At 32.8% G+C, this 14,413-nt stretch overlaps 2 protein-coding genes across 2 annotated transcripts; one reads left to right on the forward strand and one right to left on the reverse strand.

Annotated features, from left to right (window-relative positions):
- Nucleotides 1-1,247: 1,247 nt before the first annotated feature.
- Nucleotides 1,248-3,619, reverse strand: LOC123908863 (protein STAY-GREEN, chloroplastic-like). The gene is made up of 4 exons (XM_045959591.1): nt 3,071-3,619; nt 2,799-2,972; nt 2,503-2,670; nt 1,248-1,863 (listed from the first exon to the last, which is right to left on the reverse strand). Exons 1-4 carry the CDS (start codon nt 3,191-3,193, stop codon nt 1,537-1,539), a joined length of 792 nt encoding a protein of 263 aa, XP_045815547.1. The 5' UTR covers nt 3,194-3,619; the 3' UTR covers nt 1,248-1,536.
- A 3,747-nt stretch (nt 3,620-7,366) lies between these two features.
- Nucleotides 7,367-13,191, forward strand: LOC123908451 (ubiquitin carboxyl-terminal hydrolase MINDY-1). The gene is made up of 12 exons (XM_045959092.1): nt 7,367-7,775; nt 8,731-8,849; nt 8,932-9,038; nt 9,122-9,209; nt 10,020-11,097; nt 11,212-11,266; nt 11,381-11,462; nt 11,594-11,674; nt 11,990-12,094; nt 12,181-12,236; nt 12,521-12,641; nt 12,893-13,191. Exons 1-12 carry the CDS (start codon nt 7,610-7,612, stop codon nt 12,968-12,970), a joined length of 2,136 nt encoding a protein of 711 aa, XP_045815048.1. The 5' UTR covers nt 7,367-7,609; the 3' UTR covers nt 12,971-13,191.
- The last annotated feature ends 1,222 nt before the right edge of the window (nt 13,192-14,413 follow it).

Genomic DNA, 14,413 nt, shown 5'->3' on the forward strand with positions numbered 1-14,413 from the left:
ATAAAGTCCCGCAAACATCAGCTAGGAGGAGACTCATTCCATTTGACAATTTTATTTATAAAAGTTAATAATGTATCTATTTGTTGTTGTTGTAGTATGTTTATTCATGATCTGGGAAAAATTCTCCACTAACCCACTGTAGTAACTTCCCTGTCAACTTCTATATATAAATATAAGGAGTTCAAAGAACATTTAGGTCTATTTCCTTCTTTCTGTCCTCTAGTTCCTACCTACTTACTTGCCGGCATGAACTCCTCATCCATCTTTGCAAGAATATTATCCCTCACTCATCTTAGCAAGAACAAAAGTCATTAGAAAGGATGTACTCCCTCCGTCTCAAAATATAAGCAAAAATAAGTCAAACAAACTTAATATATTTGGTTAAAGATTTGAACCAAATATATTCACTTTTGTTGACCAACTTGTACTTCTATTTTGGGACAGATCGGGAGTACAAATATTCCGGCTTAACCCAAATTTTTCTTAAAAAAACTTGGTATAAATAGTGTGATTAAAATTCAAAACAAAATATAATTGTTGTAATTACCATCTCAACCCGTCTTAGAATTCGGTATATCTATAACTCGATTCATCCTAATTAGGCCAAATAACAGGCTCGTTTTTTTTTTGGTATTCAACGGGGCCTAAGCCCAAGACTCGTTGTTTTTTACAAAGTGACGTTTACGACCACCTAAAATGCAAAAGTAAAGATTCAATTAAGTGCATCCATAAGTATAACACTATACTGGAGTATTTTAAAACTTCAACAAAATATATCGTGGTTGTAATTTTGTCAAACTCACCCCCACTTTTAACATAGATTAGGATTAGATTTCCACTTTAAACATAGATTAGGATTATATTTCCTTTTAGCTAAACCTTCAAGTTCAAGGAAGAAGGAACCACTAAAGATTCCGACCACTTTTTTCAATTTTGTGAACACATTTATATTTTATGACCAACTTCAAACTTAGGTTAGTATTAGATTATCCTGCAATATAATCCAACTAAAAGATAACCTCTTAGCTCAACCTCAAATCAAAGTCACCGTTAGCAAAAACCTCTTAGCACTATTTCAAATCATAGTCACCGCTAGATGAACTAGCACTATACTTAGAAGATACCACCCATTCATTTATATTAACTTTGACAAAAGAGAAACTCAAAAACATAATACATTTTTTTTAAAAAAAAATAAAAAAATAATACATGTAACATATGTAACTAGGGAAAATCACACAAAAACATTTACAAATTAATTGGTACAATTTTATATTAAAATTGATAATCGCAATCTTGAACCTTACAAACAATTCCTAATAAAAATACTAGATACTTAGTTACGATACAAGACCTAATTTTTATAAATGAAAAATCATACACGAAAAAAATTTAAAAAGTGTAAAATAAAATAAAAAATCCCAAATACAACTTTTCTTTCTTATATTTACATTGAAAAGGGTTTTGTATTTTTTCCCCACAATGAACTACGTATAGAAGAAGGAATCAATGAGGTTGTTGTCGTGTGTCTACAAGTTACAAAGATTGTTGTGTTTCAATACCATCAATAGGTTCATAAGTATCATTAGGAACCTCATTAGAGCACGGAATTGGGCTGCTTAACTTCAACGGTGGAAAACAACACTCACAATCTTCTTGACATGGCTTTGGTAACTCTAAACCAATGTGGTCCCCTTGTTGTGTCCCACCATTAGGTTGTGAAGCCTCCTTTAGTGGACCCCAACATTCTACCTTGTTGAATTCTGGTATCTTTGAATGAAAGTATACCCAAACTAATGCTTCCTGTAATTCTGGATAGTTGTTGAATAAATTTTCATCTCCATGAACAAATGCCTTTATTACCTAATCAAATCATAAACAAATACATAATTAACACTAATCACATCAAAGATATATATATATAGTACTAATCATATACCACATCATTCTCTAGTTTTATTCTATACTCATTAAAATGTGTTAGAATTTGCAAGTACAACTTAGGGAAAGAATTTTAAGGACATATTTCTAGAACTTGTGCCACATATAGCAAAAACCAAACCGCCAAATAAGGTTTCATAATTTAGCCGTAAGGACAATTTGAACTTGTGCTACATAGGAAGCTCATAGTTTACTTGTACACTCACTCTTCGGATCAGTATCCGACACCTATACTACACTTGTAGGTGTGCCACTAATAATATTTAAGTGGATTAAAGATGTATTGAAGCATAATAATGTTGATTAATGATGGATTAAAGAGATTGTACATTTTTTAGTTCTGACATTTAGAACCTCCAATAGCAGATACGGGATCTCTTATGTTTCTTAACTAGAAGTGTTGAAGTGTCCGTGTTAGGTGTCAGTTGTGCATGTCGGAGTCTGTGCTTCGTAGTCATAGGTTTTAGTACCACCTTAGATATGCCAGAATCAATATGTGTGTGATATGCTGTGTTAAACATGCACTTAATTGTTTATGACACAAAAAAGAAGCATGCTTACCACCGGCAACTCTTTGCAGAAGATGAAATATCTTAGCCTAGCAAAAATATCCAACAAAAAATGGCCACCACTAATGTGACAATGAACATGTAGAGACATCTTTCCCTTCACCTTCTTCCACTGTGCCACCACTTCATCTCTTTGCAATCTATTGTACCATCCCTGCAACTGCAATTGAATTCCCATATTTGTATATATTTTTCATTCCTAAAAATCAATTCTGAGTGAACCTCTTCAACTCTGTTTTATGAAGATATGATTGTGATGATAAGAATGAAAATCATGAGAAACAATACCTGAGAATTATTTATGGTTTGAGAAATTGCCAAAGTGAGTTTTGAGGTTATATCACTATGTGTTAATGTATATGTTCTTGGAAGATTTCCTGGGTGTTTGTCTTTGTCAGTTCCTAAGAACAAAACCTTCAATTTTGATGCTTCAAATATAGCTGGTCCAAATAACCTAGCAACCTGTTCCAAAATTCAAACCAAACCCACAAATCAAATCTCAAAAAACAATTCTTTTTTGTTTTTGAAAAATTGAGAAGAAAAAAAAAACATTTACATACAGGAACAATTGATTGGTTCTTCTTCCATAACCGTCTTCTATTTGGAAAAAGAGGTTTTTGTTGAGGTGAAAAAGAAGGTTTGAATTTAGAAGTAAGCAAAGGAGGAGTAGTTAGAGTACCCATGTTCTTGGAACTATAGATCCAATTTTTATGGACACTCAAAGAATTAAGGTAAGGTGTGTGTGAATGACCCTTCAAACAACAAAAGAAGAGTGTTTTGTTGTTTGATGATAATAAGGAAGATTGTTGAGGTTTTTCCTTTAAATTTGCTTGTTACTAGTGATAAGGGATAATTTGTTTAAGAATCTTCTTTTGATTTTGCTTCTAAGTTTGAGCTTGAAAAATTGGATAAAAGTTAAAGAGATTAGATAATAGATGCGTGTTGTAACATGTAATTGTGACTTTTGGCTACAGAATTGGTTGCTGTTGCTTTAAGTAGTAGAAGACTTATGCAACTGTGTCATACTGTCATATGCTTTGATTTTGGCTATTTTTTTGGTTGTAATTGTGTCTCAGCATCTCTAAGACACGTAGTTTAGGTTTAAACTAACCACGTGGATTTGTTGCCACTAATTTTGTCTTTAATCTAACGGTGGAAAGTGGCAACCCAATATTTTTGGTATATCAGACTTTAGGCTTTGTTCTCTATCATCATAATAATGGAGTTGTGTAGTAACTATTTTTTTTTCTTCTTTTGTTGATACTTGTTACTAGTGTTCTTGTCTAGGATGTTCCTGAAATTGCACCTAAGATGTTCCTGAAAGTAAACAATTACTGTACTTACTTACTAGTATACTCGTATCAAATCCAACCTTAATTAATTAGGACAAATGGCTAATTTTTTGTTTTTAATCTTCTTATTTTTAGAGAAGTATGTGCATCGTAATTCATAGTTCAGCTTCGAGATAAATAAAATTTGATTAAGAATTATTTGCATCTGAAAGACGAATGTTTAATCTAAGATCATTAAAGATTAATAGATTTGTTCTATAAGTGGACCAACACTATAGGTGCTCACCATAAAATAAAATCTGACCTTAATTATATAACTGAATCATTCTTTTGAATAAGTAAATGTGATACTTGCTTCAAAAAAAAAGAGTAAATGTGATACTCTTCCTGTCAAACTAAAACCGACCCTATTATTAAAAATAAAATAAAATACCGACTCTATTTATATATGCAAAATACTCTTCTTCAACACTACTTAACCAAAATTACCATAGTACTTTATTCAAAAAAAATAAAAATTACCATAGTACTATTTCAAATAAGCATTTTTTTTACTAATATTTCAAATAAGCATGTTTGATCAAACAATTATTAAGGCAAAGAATTTCTACAAGAGTCTGTAAACTAATAACCGAAGAAGACAACACTAAATTTGGTAGTGGTTAGTTAGGCAATGCCCTTTTACGTGACCAAGTTGAGTTACCATATTTACCATATTCCCTCACGTATGATTGTATTCTAGCTATGATTTTGTGAACTTTAGAGGTGATTCTGCTGAATTTTTTTTAGATTTTTTTTTCCGCGCTATCTACTTTTTATGCACCCTACATATTTTTATTTTTTACTCTGCTGCTTATTAATTAATTAACGTTATAAAAATAATAAATTTTTGAAAATTTTTGTAAATGTCGTTCGCTACTTAAGCATTGGATGTTATAACAAAAAATTGGTAAGATGTTTTTGGGAGTATATCCACTACCTAAGTGGAGGACAGAGATATTTTGATAAATTCGAATGGCGCGCAAGAAAATTAGTAAGGTGGCAAAATATTTTTATTTTTTATTTTTATCAAATTCTGCTGAGTTTTATGTGGATCCTCAGGGCCTTAAGGTCCATCATTAAGTTGGGCCTCCACAATTGACTCTATTATGGGCTAAACTGAATAGAAGCCCCTTAAGCTATGCGTCAAAGAGGCCAAAAAGCTTGGAAATTTTCTCAACCCACTCCTCATGTTTTTTTTTCACCCCTAAAATTTTGGAAAATACTTTCAAAGTGTTTTTCTAGTGTAAAATTTACTGAAATTTACACAAAAAAATTTGGAAAACATTTTCTGAAGAGAAAAGAGAAATCCAGCGGGTGGGTTGAGAAATTTTCAAAAGCTTGGGAGTGTGAAATTCAATTTATAATCTTATTCTACTTCTTGAACTACTAATTCTGTCATTAGTATTTCAAACAGAAAATCTATCATATTATCATTCGATATTGAGTTGCATTTGCATTTGCATGCAGGGACGGAGCTATTCATATAAGTGTGAAGGCATGTGCCCACACTAATATTTCAACTTTTCTCAAAGTATATATACTAATATATTTTGATAGTATTTTTTTAAGTATAGTTGTTTTATTTTACCTTATTGTGCAAGTTGTTTTTAAGTAAAAATGTGAAGTATTGTCTGGTGGAATAAATCAAATCAAAGTAATGAGTAATGACTTAAATAGTGAATGCTAATTTGACAAACCATATTACAACTAAATATATTTTCTCTCCATACCAAAATTAAGTTTCTCCATAATCTCTTTGTCACAAAATTTGCTAATGAATTTAGACATAGAATTTACCGATATATTTCCCTCCCTATTTTTTTTCTTCATTAATTTAATTTTTTTTGTAATGCATATATTGCTCCCACATCATAAAATTTCTAGCTCCGTCACTGTTTGCATGTATACATTTGCAGAAAAAAATAATGTAGTGTAAATGTGGCTCAAAGCTTCCCCCCTAAAAGTGGCAAAAACTTGATACTCTAGAGTATCCTCCTCTAGGATTCAAATTCAAATAATTTTAATATCACATTTTTGTGTTGAGTCGGTTAATAGTTTAATTTTAATTGAATCTCTTGTTAAAATATGATAACTCATCATTTTGTCGTTTAACATTAAAATAAAAACTGAAAATATCCACAAATTCTAGCTCAACTGACAGAATTTTCGAAATTGTTAGTGTCAGATGTCAGGATCGGGGTTCGAACTCTGGTCACTCCACTTTGTGTGTGTGAGTTTTTAATGATTTTGTCATTTCATCTATCAACAAAAAAAAAAAACTCAAAAAATAATTTGGATAATCAACTATCAAACTCAAATGAGTGGGTTTATCTAATCCGACTAAAATGAATGATTATTTTACTAAACTCAATTTGAACAGAACTATTCATATGAATCATATTTTAATTTTTTTTGTTGACAAAATATTCATATTTTAATTTTTTTTTTTTAAAAATACTAACTAGTAAATTACTATATAGAAATTTGTGTAGTTAATTTTTTTTAAGATGATTTCTCTCACGACCCCCGCATTTCTTTTATACCCCACAAAAATCTCATTTTGCCCCTTGCAGTTTGAAATTTTTTTGCCAACAAACTTCTGTTTTTACGAACCGAAGTTTTTAAACATGGAAAAAAAATTCGGTTTATATAAACTGAAATAACATATACTCTCCAAAAATAAGAAAAATTTATGTGAAAATTCGTGTAGAGCTACCTGTGGTAAATTTAGCATATCTCTCTGAATATAAGTCGTATGCTAATAATTTTTAATCTAGTGTAAAGAAGACAAAATTTACTACAAGTTTGACACCAGAATTGTTAAATTTCATTAAGTATAGTATGAGAAAATCTACCTGCAAGTTTGAAAAAAGTTTCTGCTCTATTTATGTACCAGTACCCATTATTTGGTCAAACCGAACCAATTGGATAGTTAACCCTCAAAACAAAAATTATATCCTAAGCTTTCCAACGAGTGGTCGTTTACTCAAATCAGACATCGTTTAATATTTCAAATAAATTGTGGAAGTTGAAGGTCTCATACTATGCAGGAAATCTGGAAAAAAAATTGGAACACAATATTTCGGTTTATATAAACCAAAATTTTTTAGCATGACAAAAAAATTCGGTTGGTATAAACTGCAGTACCCTAAGGACAAAAATAGAAATTCATGAGATAGAAAAGAAATCTGGGTGGCCGGGAGAGAAATGATTTTTTTTTTTAATTCCTTAGTGATGACCCTTTTACTTTTATCCAAATCCAACCTAATTAAGCCCATAATTGAAGGAACAAACAAGCACACGCCCAAAGATGATCTGATGATGTAACCAGGAAGAAAAAAAAGAGAGGTTTGACATGGCAAGTAAGAGAAGAAAAAAAACTTTTTGTTTTAATTAGTTTAGTGACTAGAAAATTTATCTTAAAAGTGAATAAATGAAATATTTCGAATTCAAACTCTTGTACATATAATATCGTGTCCCTACCAACTGAATTAAGATCACATAAACGAAGAAAATTAACTTGACGACGCCGAATCCAACTTCCATATTGGTAACAAAATAATAATATTGGATTTTCCATTTCCATTTCCATTTCCATTTCCTTCCTAATTGGCCCGTTCTCTTCTCTCACATGACACACTTTATTTCGTCTTTATTAATTTCTACTCACTCCTCCAACACATTCAACATATCCCTTTAATTTCTCTCTTCGTCTTGTCATCAAGAAGAAGAATAAGAAACAAGAACACATCTCTCTTTCTCTCGATGGACATGGCGGCATCTTCGTCTTCTTCCCCCCCTACGGACGATCTTCAACAACAACAACAACTCAAAGAATTTCTTCACAAAACCAAATCGATTCACTTTCTCGGTCGCACTACTCCGATCGTCCTTCAAAACGACAATGGACCTTGTCCTCTTCTCGCTATCTGTTAGTACATTTCACATCCTCATCCTCCTACCCTAGCCTAGGGTTTCATTTCTCAATTTCTTCATATTTATTCGCTTCATAATTACACTACTCAATATGATTAGATTAGGTTAGGGATATATATATATATATATATATTCGATTCTATATTATTATGCTTATTCTTCATATCTCACTACTAGTTACTCATAATTGATGATCGCATATAATTTGATTTCGTAATCTTTATCAATTCTTGATTAACTTATCAATATCTATGTATCATCATTAGTTAAATATTTCTCAATTCATTCGTTCATTGCTGTTTTACATCTTATTTAATCGAATCTACCACTCTATTAGTCGCTGCATTGACGCTTGCTACTTTTGTTTTCTTCATATGTATCTTTGAAAATGTGCAACGATTTATGTCCTGCATATTGCAGCAAATATCACGCTACTTTTCTTTTTCCGGTAAAATCCATGTTGTCAATCGTGGTACACGGAAATAGCGGTTTGTTCAAATTCCGCTATGCTAAAGTGCTATACGCTGTTATAACTGCGCTATTATTCGACAACACTTTGTATCAAATAGCGTTCAGATTCCGCTATGCTACGGTGCTATATGCTGTTATAAACTACTATTTGACAACACTTTGTATTAAATAGTGTATCGTGGAATAATAGCGGCTTGTTCAAATTCCAACATGCTACAGTTCTGTATGCCGTTATGACCTCTATTTGACAACGCTTTGTATTAAGCAGCGTATCGCAGAACAATAGCAGTTTGTTCAAATTATGCTATGCTACATTGCTCATTATAGCCGCTAGTTGATAACACAGCGTTAAATTTGACGAGCATCAAAGAAATTATTTTATTTGATCCTGAAAATCTCCTGGAGGGTTATTTGCTATATTTGTTTGATTTTGCTACTTTTCTCTTCTGGATCTTACTGTTCATATTGCATTGCTGCAGGTAACGTTCTTCTGCTACGGAACCAGTTAAGTTTGAGCTTGGATATTGCTGAAATCTCACAGGAGAGGTTGCTTTCATTGGTTGCTGAACGATTGATTGATTCAAATAGTAATGTGAATGTAAGAATTGAGTTTGTTAGCATTGGTGACATCACTATTTCGCGATATAAGTTTGTCTGACAACTTTTTTATTGTCTTACAGAACAAAGATGTAGGCTATGTCGAAAATCAACAACAGAACATTGCCGATGCAATTGATTTGCTCCCTAGACTTGCCACTGGAATTGATGTAAATCTAAAATTTACAAGGTCAGGGTCCTTTATTTATTTGTCAGCTATTTGCATCCATCATCAATTTTGAAGTTCTGACTAAAGTCATATATCAATTGCAGAATAGATGATTTTGAATTCACTCCAGAGTGTGCCATATTTGATTTGCTGGACATCCCATTGTATCATGGCTGGATAGTTGATCCGCAGGTATTTTGTCTACAGTCATTTCTAATTTATTAGTTCTATCATCTATGTTTTCATCATTATCATTATTAGAGAAATTCTAGATGGTTCCCTTGCCAATTGTCAGACAAGTTCTAATGTTCCCTAAAAATCCTAGGTGTAAAATGAGACACAGCATATTTTTTCTTGTAAACATTAGTCTAAGGACAATCCTTTGCTTTCAGTGAATTCCAGAATTTTGTACTGGTAACCTCTTGGTCATATGCATAGTGATACCAGTACCACACCCGTTTTTAGTCATTCCACGCTTCTGTACCGCTTCAATTTAATGTTGCTAGGTAGGATTTTATTTCAGAACTAGTAACATAACCGTGCCGTCGCACAAGTCGCGTGTTCCGCGTGTTTTGAAATTTGTGATTGGTAATAAAAACATTTAACATCATTTATTTAATAAAATTTATTTTTAATATAAACATTTTATTATTATACTTATTTTTATAATTATGAAAATTTATTTGTGTAGCAGTTTGCAAACTGTGCTAGTTCCTTGAAAATTAAGAATGCTGTGTTAGACTGTTAGTGACCCCTTTCTCTTTGTGCGATAGCCTAAATTAATCTGGCCCATCCATGTTTGTTCTGTTGGAATCTTCATGTCAATTATTGTGTATGGCTTGTTGTCCGCTGTAAATTTGAAATGACTGTGTGATCTTTTTGAATAATCACCTCAAAGGTCACCAAAATGTTATCTTTGTTTTTCTTCAATCATGAAGGGTTAATTTATTATTTTAAAATGTGTTTGTTTCATATCCAAATCTTCACGTGCTTGTGAACCAGGATCATGATACTGCAACTGCTATTGGATTGAAGTCCTATAATGCCCTTATGGGAGAGCTTGTTTCTCTTGAAACACGGAATATTGAAATCCCGCCGAAAAATAATCTAGAAGAAGATTGTGTTGATTTTGTGGCTGCAACAACTGCTGCTCTTGGAGTTCCTTCTCCCAGTCTTTCTAAAGTCAGGTCTTTTGATGATTCTCCACATTCTGTTTCGGATCAGGCACCAAGGAAAGGTGATCTTGAAGAAGAAGCAGAGTTGTTGAGAGCCTTGAAGTTGTCTGAGGTTGATTCTAAAGCTTCACTAAGTGATCCTGTTGTGGGTCATGCAAATGATAACGGAGGGGAAGTTTCTCTTGGTATGGACGAGAATACGTGTAACAAACAGGCTGTAACCGCGGATTCTGGAGTTGACTTAGGAAAGAACACTGGTAAAGAAAGCAATGATTTTCATGAATCAGAAACCTCCATACCTGATGGTTTCACCGCTTCTAGCAAAGACTATAATGAACATATATCTTCTACTTCTACAGTCGGGGAAGCAGCCAATTCGTCCTCAAAGAACGATGCCGTAAGTGACTTCCATCAATCACCTTCTATGGAACCTGAAGAATCTATTGAACAAAATGATGTGGTTGAGAAGCATAACCTTGATGCATTGGTTCAGAATGAGAGTGCAGTCACCCTTTCTCCTGAAAAATATTCTGTTTCTTTTTCTGAGAGCTGTGCAGATGGCACAAGGGGGGATGAAAAGGTTCTCAATCAATCCTCTCTTACAACTATAGATCATGAAGTTTCAGATGAATCTCAAGGACCAGATGCTACAGGAGTATCATGCTTATCTGCAAGCCATACAAATTCAGATTCTTCTAGTATCAGATTTCATCAAACCGATGCTTCTGGAGCATTCCCTTCAGCAGTTGGTGGGAGTGAACCCATGTATGAAGGAGAGGAATGTGTATTGGATACAAGAACTGAAAATATTGAGGATCGTGAACCTGTTTATGAAGGTGAGGCGGTGCTTCAGGAACAGGCTGACAAAAGCACCTTAGCTAAGGAAGAAATTACTCCAGAACAAGGTCGGTGGTGCTACATCTTGTATAAATTATTTGATCTGATTGGAATATTATTTTCTTAGAAGAACATTTATTATCTTGGTAATAGAAAATATCTTTGTTTTTTATTGGTCTTAGGAGAACTGGTCAAAAGTTTTTTGAGGAATAATGCCAGTCAGTTGACATTTTACGGGTATGTTGACCTATTGTCTTGTTCGTCAAAACTCCTTAAACGAATTCCCTGATATATTCTTTACTGGCTCAAGAATTTCATTTTATATTTTATAAACCATAAATGTTTTTGTAGGCTTTTCAGTCTACAAGAAGGTCTTAAAGAGCGTGAGTTATGTGTTTTTTTCCGAAACAATCATTTCAGCACTATGTTTAAGGTGAGCACAAGGCCTGAAAATTCTCAACTACCACTAGCCGCACCTTTTTATCATTTGGAAATTTTTTGTGGCTCTCTCTATCTTGCATAGTATTTCTTTTCAATCCTAAAATTATTTTCTTCTATTCACAGTTTGAGGGTGAGCTCTATCTTCTAGCTACAGACCAAGGCTACATAAATCAGCCTGATCTGGTTTGGGAAAAACTGAATGAGGTAAAAACTTGATTACTCTAGTCTCCAGACGTTTTCACTCATGTCATAAAATGTTATTATTTTCTTCTTTTTTCTTTCTATGTTGAATCTGGCGGGAGTTTATAATAAATGTTGTTCTCAGTTAAATGTTCTGTAAATTAAAAGTTTGCCTGCTTGGTGATTTGTGCTTCTTGGATAGCTCTTACACGTGGTTTTGAGGTTTTCTTGATTATTGTGTAAATTCTGTGCGAGAGTGTCTAAATAAAACATTCTTGCTTTTGTGTAATGTTAAATTAAATTGATGAAATAAAAGTTTTTAATGTACCAATCTTTCAGGTCAATGGTGATACATTGTTTATGACTGGTAATTTCAAGGAATTCAAGGTAGAAAGCCAGGAAAATAACACCTGGGATGAAAACAGTGTTATGACCAGCACTGCTGTATGTATCTTTTTTCCCTAAAAAAGTAAATATCTAATCTTGAAAACAAATTTTCATTGATATAAAGATAACTTGACATGTTTCAGGACTATCTTGCCAGCATAGAAAGTGCAACACAGGCAGGCTTAGGAGATACTATCAAGTGGAGTTTCTGAACTTGCTTATTATATACAATTTATAATTGCCCCCCTTCCAATAAATAAATAAATGTTATTCACTAGATAAGCATCCTTAATGACATAAGTGTGTTTGGATCAGCTAACTTTGGGTCATTAAAACTTTTTTTAAAGCTTCCTGAGAGAGCTTTCACAAAAAAAATATTCCCATAGAAAAGGAGTCCAAACATGAAAACTACACACTATTATTGTTGACTTTAACTATTCAAATTGGTTTAGTAAAAAACAATCTTCTCTGTAATTGTGACAGTTCTGATTTAAGACTAGCAATGAAAATGCAACAACAAGAGTTCGAGCAGCAGCAGCCACCACGTAACAATCAACAACCACCATCCAATAGTGGTAGCTCCAGACTGGTCACAGGTCCCCAGGTAAACTTTGTTTTGCAACCTTCAAAAAAAGTATAGATTTTCTTTTATCGACTGTTCATTGGATGAGATCATGTTTAAAGTTAGTGACATCTTTATGATTGGGTAGCAGATACCAGATCGTATCATATATATTAAAGCATTGGGTTTGACTACTCTACCACCTCTGGTTATATTTGAAGTTGAAAGTTTTAGAAATTTATTAGTAAATGCTATTTGCAGGTCTGACCAAAAAAAAAAAATGCTATTTGCAGGTTGCAAGAAGCACTGGAAGGAATCCATCTTCATCTCCCAAGACCGATAAATCCAAAGAAAAATGTATAGTGATGTGAATTTCACAAGCAGTTGTTAGAAGCTTGCTTTATAATTCTTGGCCATAACTTTTGTATCTCATGATTACAGCAACCTTATTCCTCATGTCATGTATGTGATATTAGATTAAATTTCTTTGTAAATATTGGAAGTAAATAGTGTACCACAGTGCATGATATTACAATTTTGGGGTTAAAAGGATATTTGCATATTTGGAAGGAATACATTCTTCTTTGCCCCATATCCGTTTATATTTACCAAATGTTACAGTATTTAACTTTGGAATTATGATTGGAAAATGTTTCATTGTAGCATAGCAAGATACTTGCATAGTTGCATTACTACAAGATGAATGGCTGCATTTAAGAGTAGACATGACGATAAATAGTTTTTGGTTCATACTAGTGGCCCTGGATCACTTGTTAAAGAATTATGCATAGTTTATTCAACAGTTAATGAAAATTAGACACATTAGCAAATTTGTAGGTAGGAATGGCAATAAAATCCATACCCGCGGATACCCACCCAAACCATACCCGCTTTGACGGGAAAAACTCGAGTTGACTGAGTTTGAGTTCGGGTTTGGATTTTTCCCGATTTCAAAAGATGAGTTTGGGGCGGGTATTGGGTACATTGATACCCACCCCGCCCCGCTTATACTAAAAATTAGATTTCACCTCTTTTAAATTAGAAACGCTTAAACAATCTCTTAAATTACGTTCATATATTTATTAAACAATCCATTTTCTCTATTTTTTTTCTTTATTTAAAAAATATTGTTGAGAGAAAATAATTTTGGACATTTAACTTTTTTTTTTTAATAAAAAAATACTAAAATATAATCTAAATTCATGTGGAAAGAGGCATAATGGGGATACCCGAAACATGATGGGGATACCCGATCCCCATTGGGTATGAGTTTGGGGTTATCATTTTTATCCCCGCTCGAATTTGGGATGGGTTTGGGGAAACCTGAACTTTATGGGTTTGGGTTTGGGGAGGGCAAAACTCGTCCCCACCCCGCCCCATTGCCATGCCTATTTGTAGGTCGAGTAAAAATTAGTTTGTGGGCATCACTTGTAAATTAATTAAAGTGGAAATTTCTCCTTAATTGTTTGATAAATTACCGACAATTTTCAAGGGTAATTTATGCCTCACAGAATATAAAATATGTCCTTGGCTATCGCTATTATTTTTAGCTACCATGTTTTTAGTACCTGGTTTTTACTGTTCAACATTGACTAATCTTTGTGTGAATACTTGTTGGAACACGAGATGAGTTTTCTCTTTTCAATTGAATTTTCTCAATATGAAAAGTAATCTATTTTTTTTTTTTTTTTTTTTTACAATTGTTTGGTTGTATAAAATATTGTATTCTTTCATTTTTATCATGTTTTTCTTTCCATATTATTTAATTTTCTTGCTCTTTTTTTAATTATTTTATTTATGATCAAAAGGTGCTA

The sequence above is a fragment of the Trifolium pratense genome, linkage group LG2 (genome assembly GCF_020283565.1).
Source record: "Trifolium pratense cultivar HEN17-A07 linkage group LG2, ARS_RC_1.1, whole genome shotgun sequence".
Classification (NCBI taxonomy): domain Eukaryota; kingdom Viridiplantae; phylum Streptophyta; class Magnoliopsida; order Fabales; family Fabaceae; genus Trifolium; species Trifolium pratense.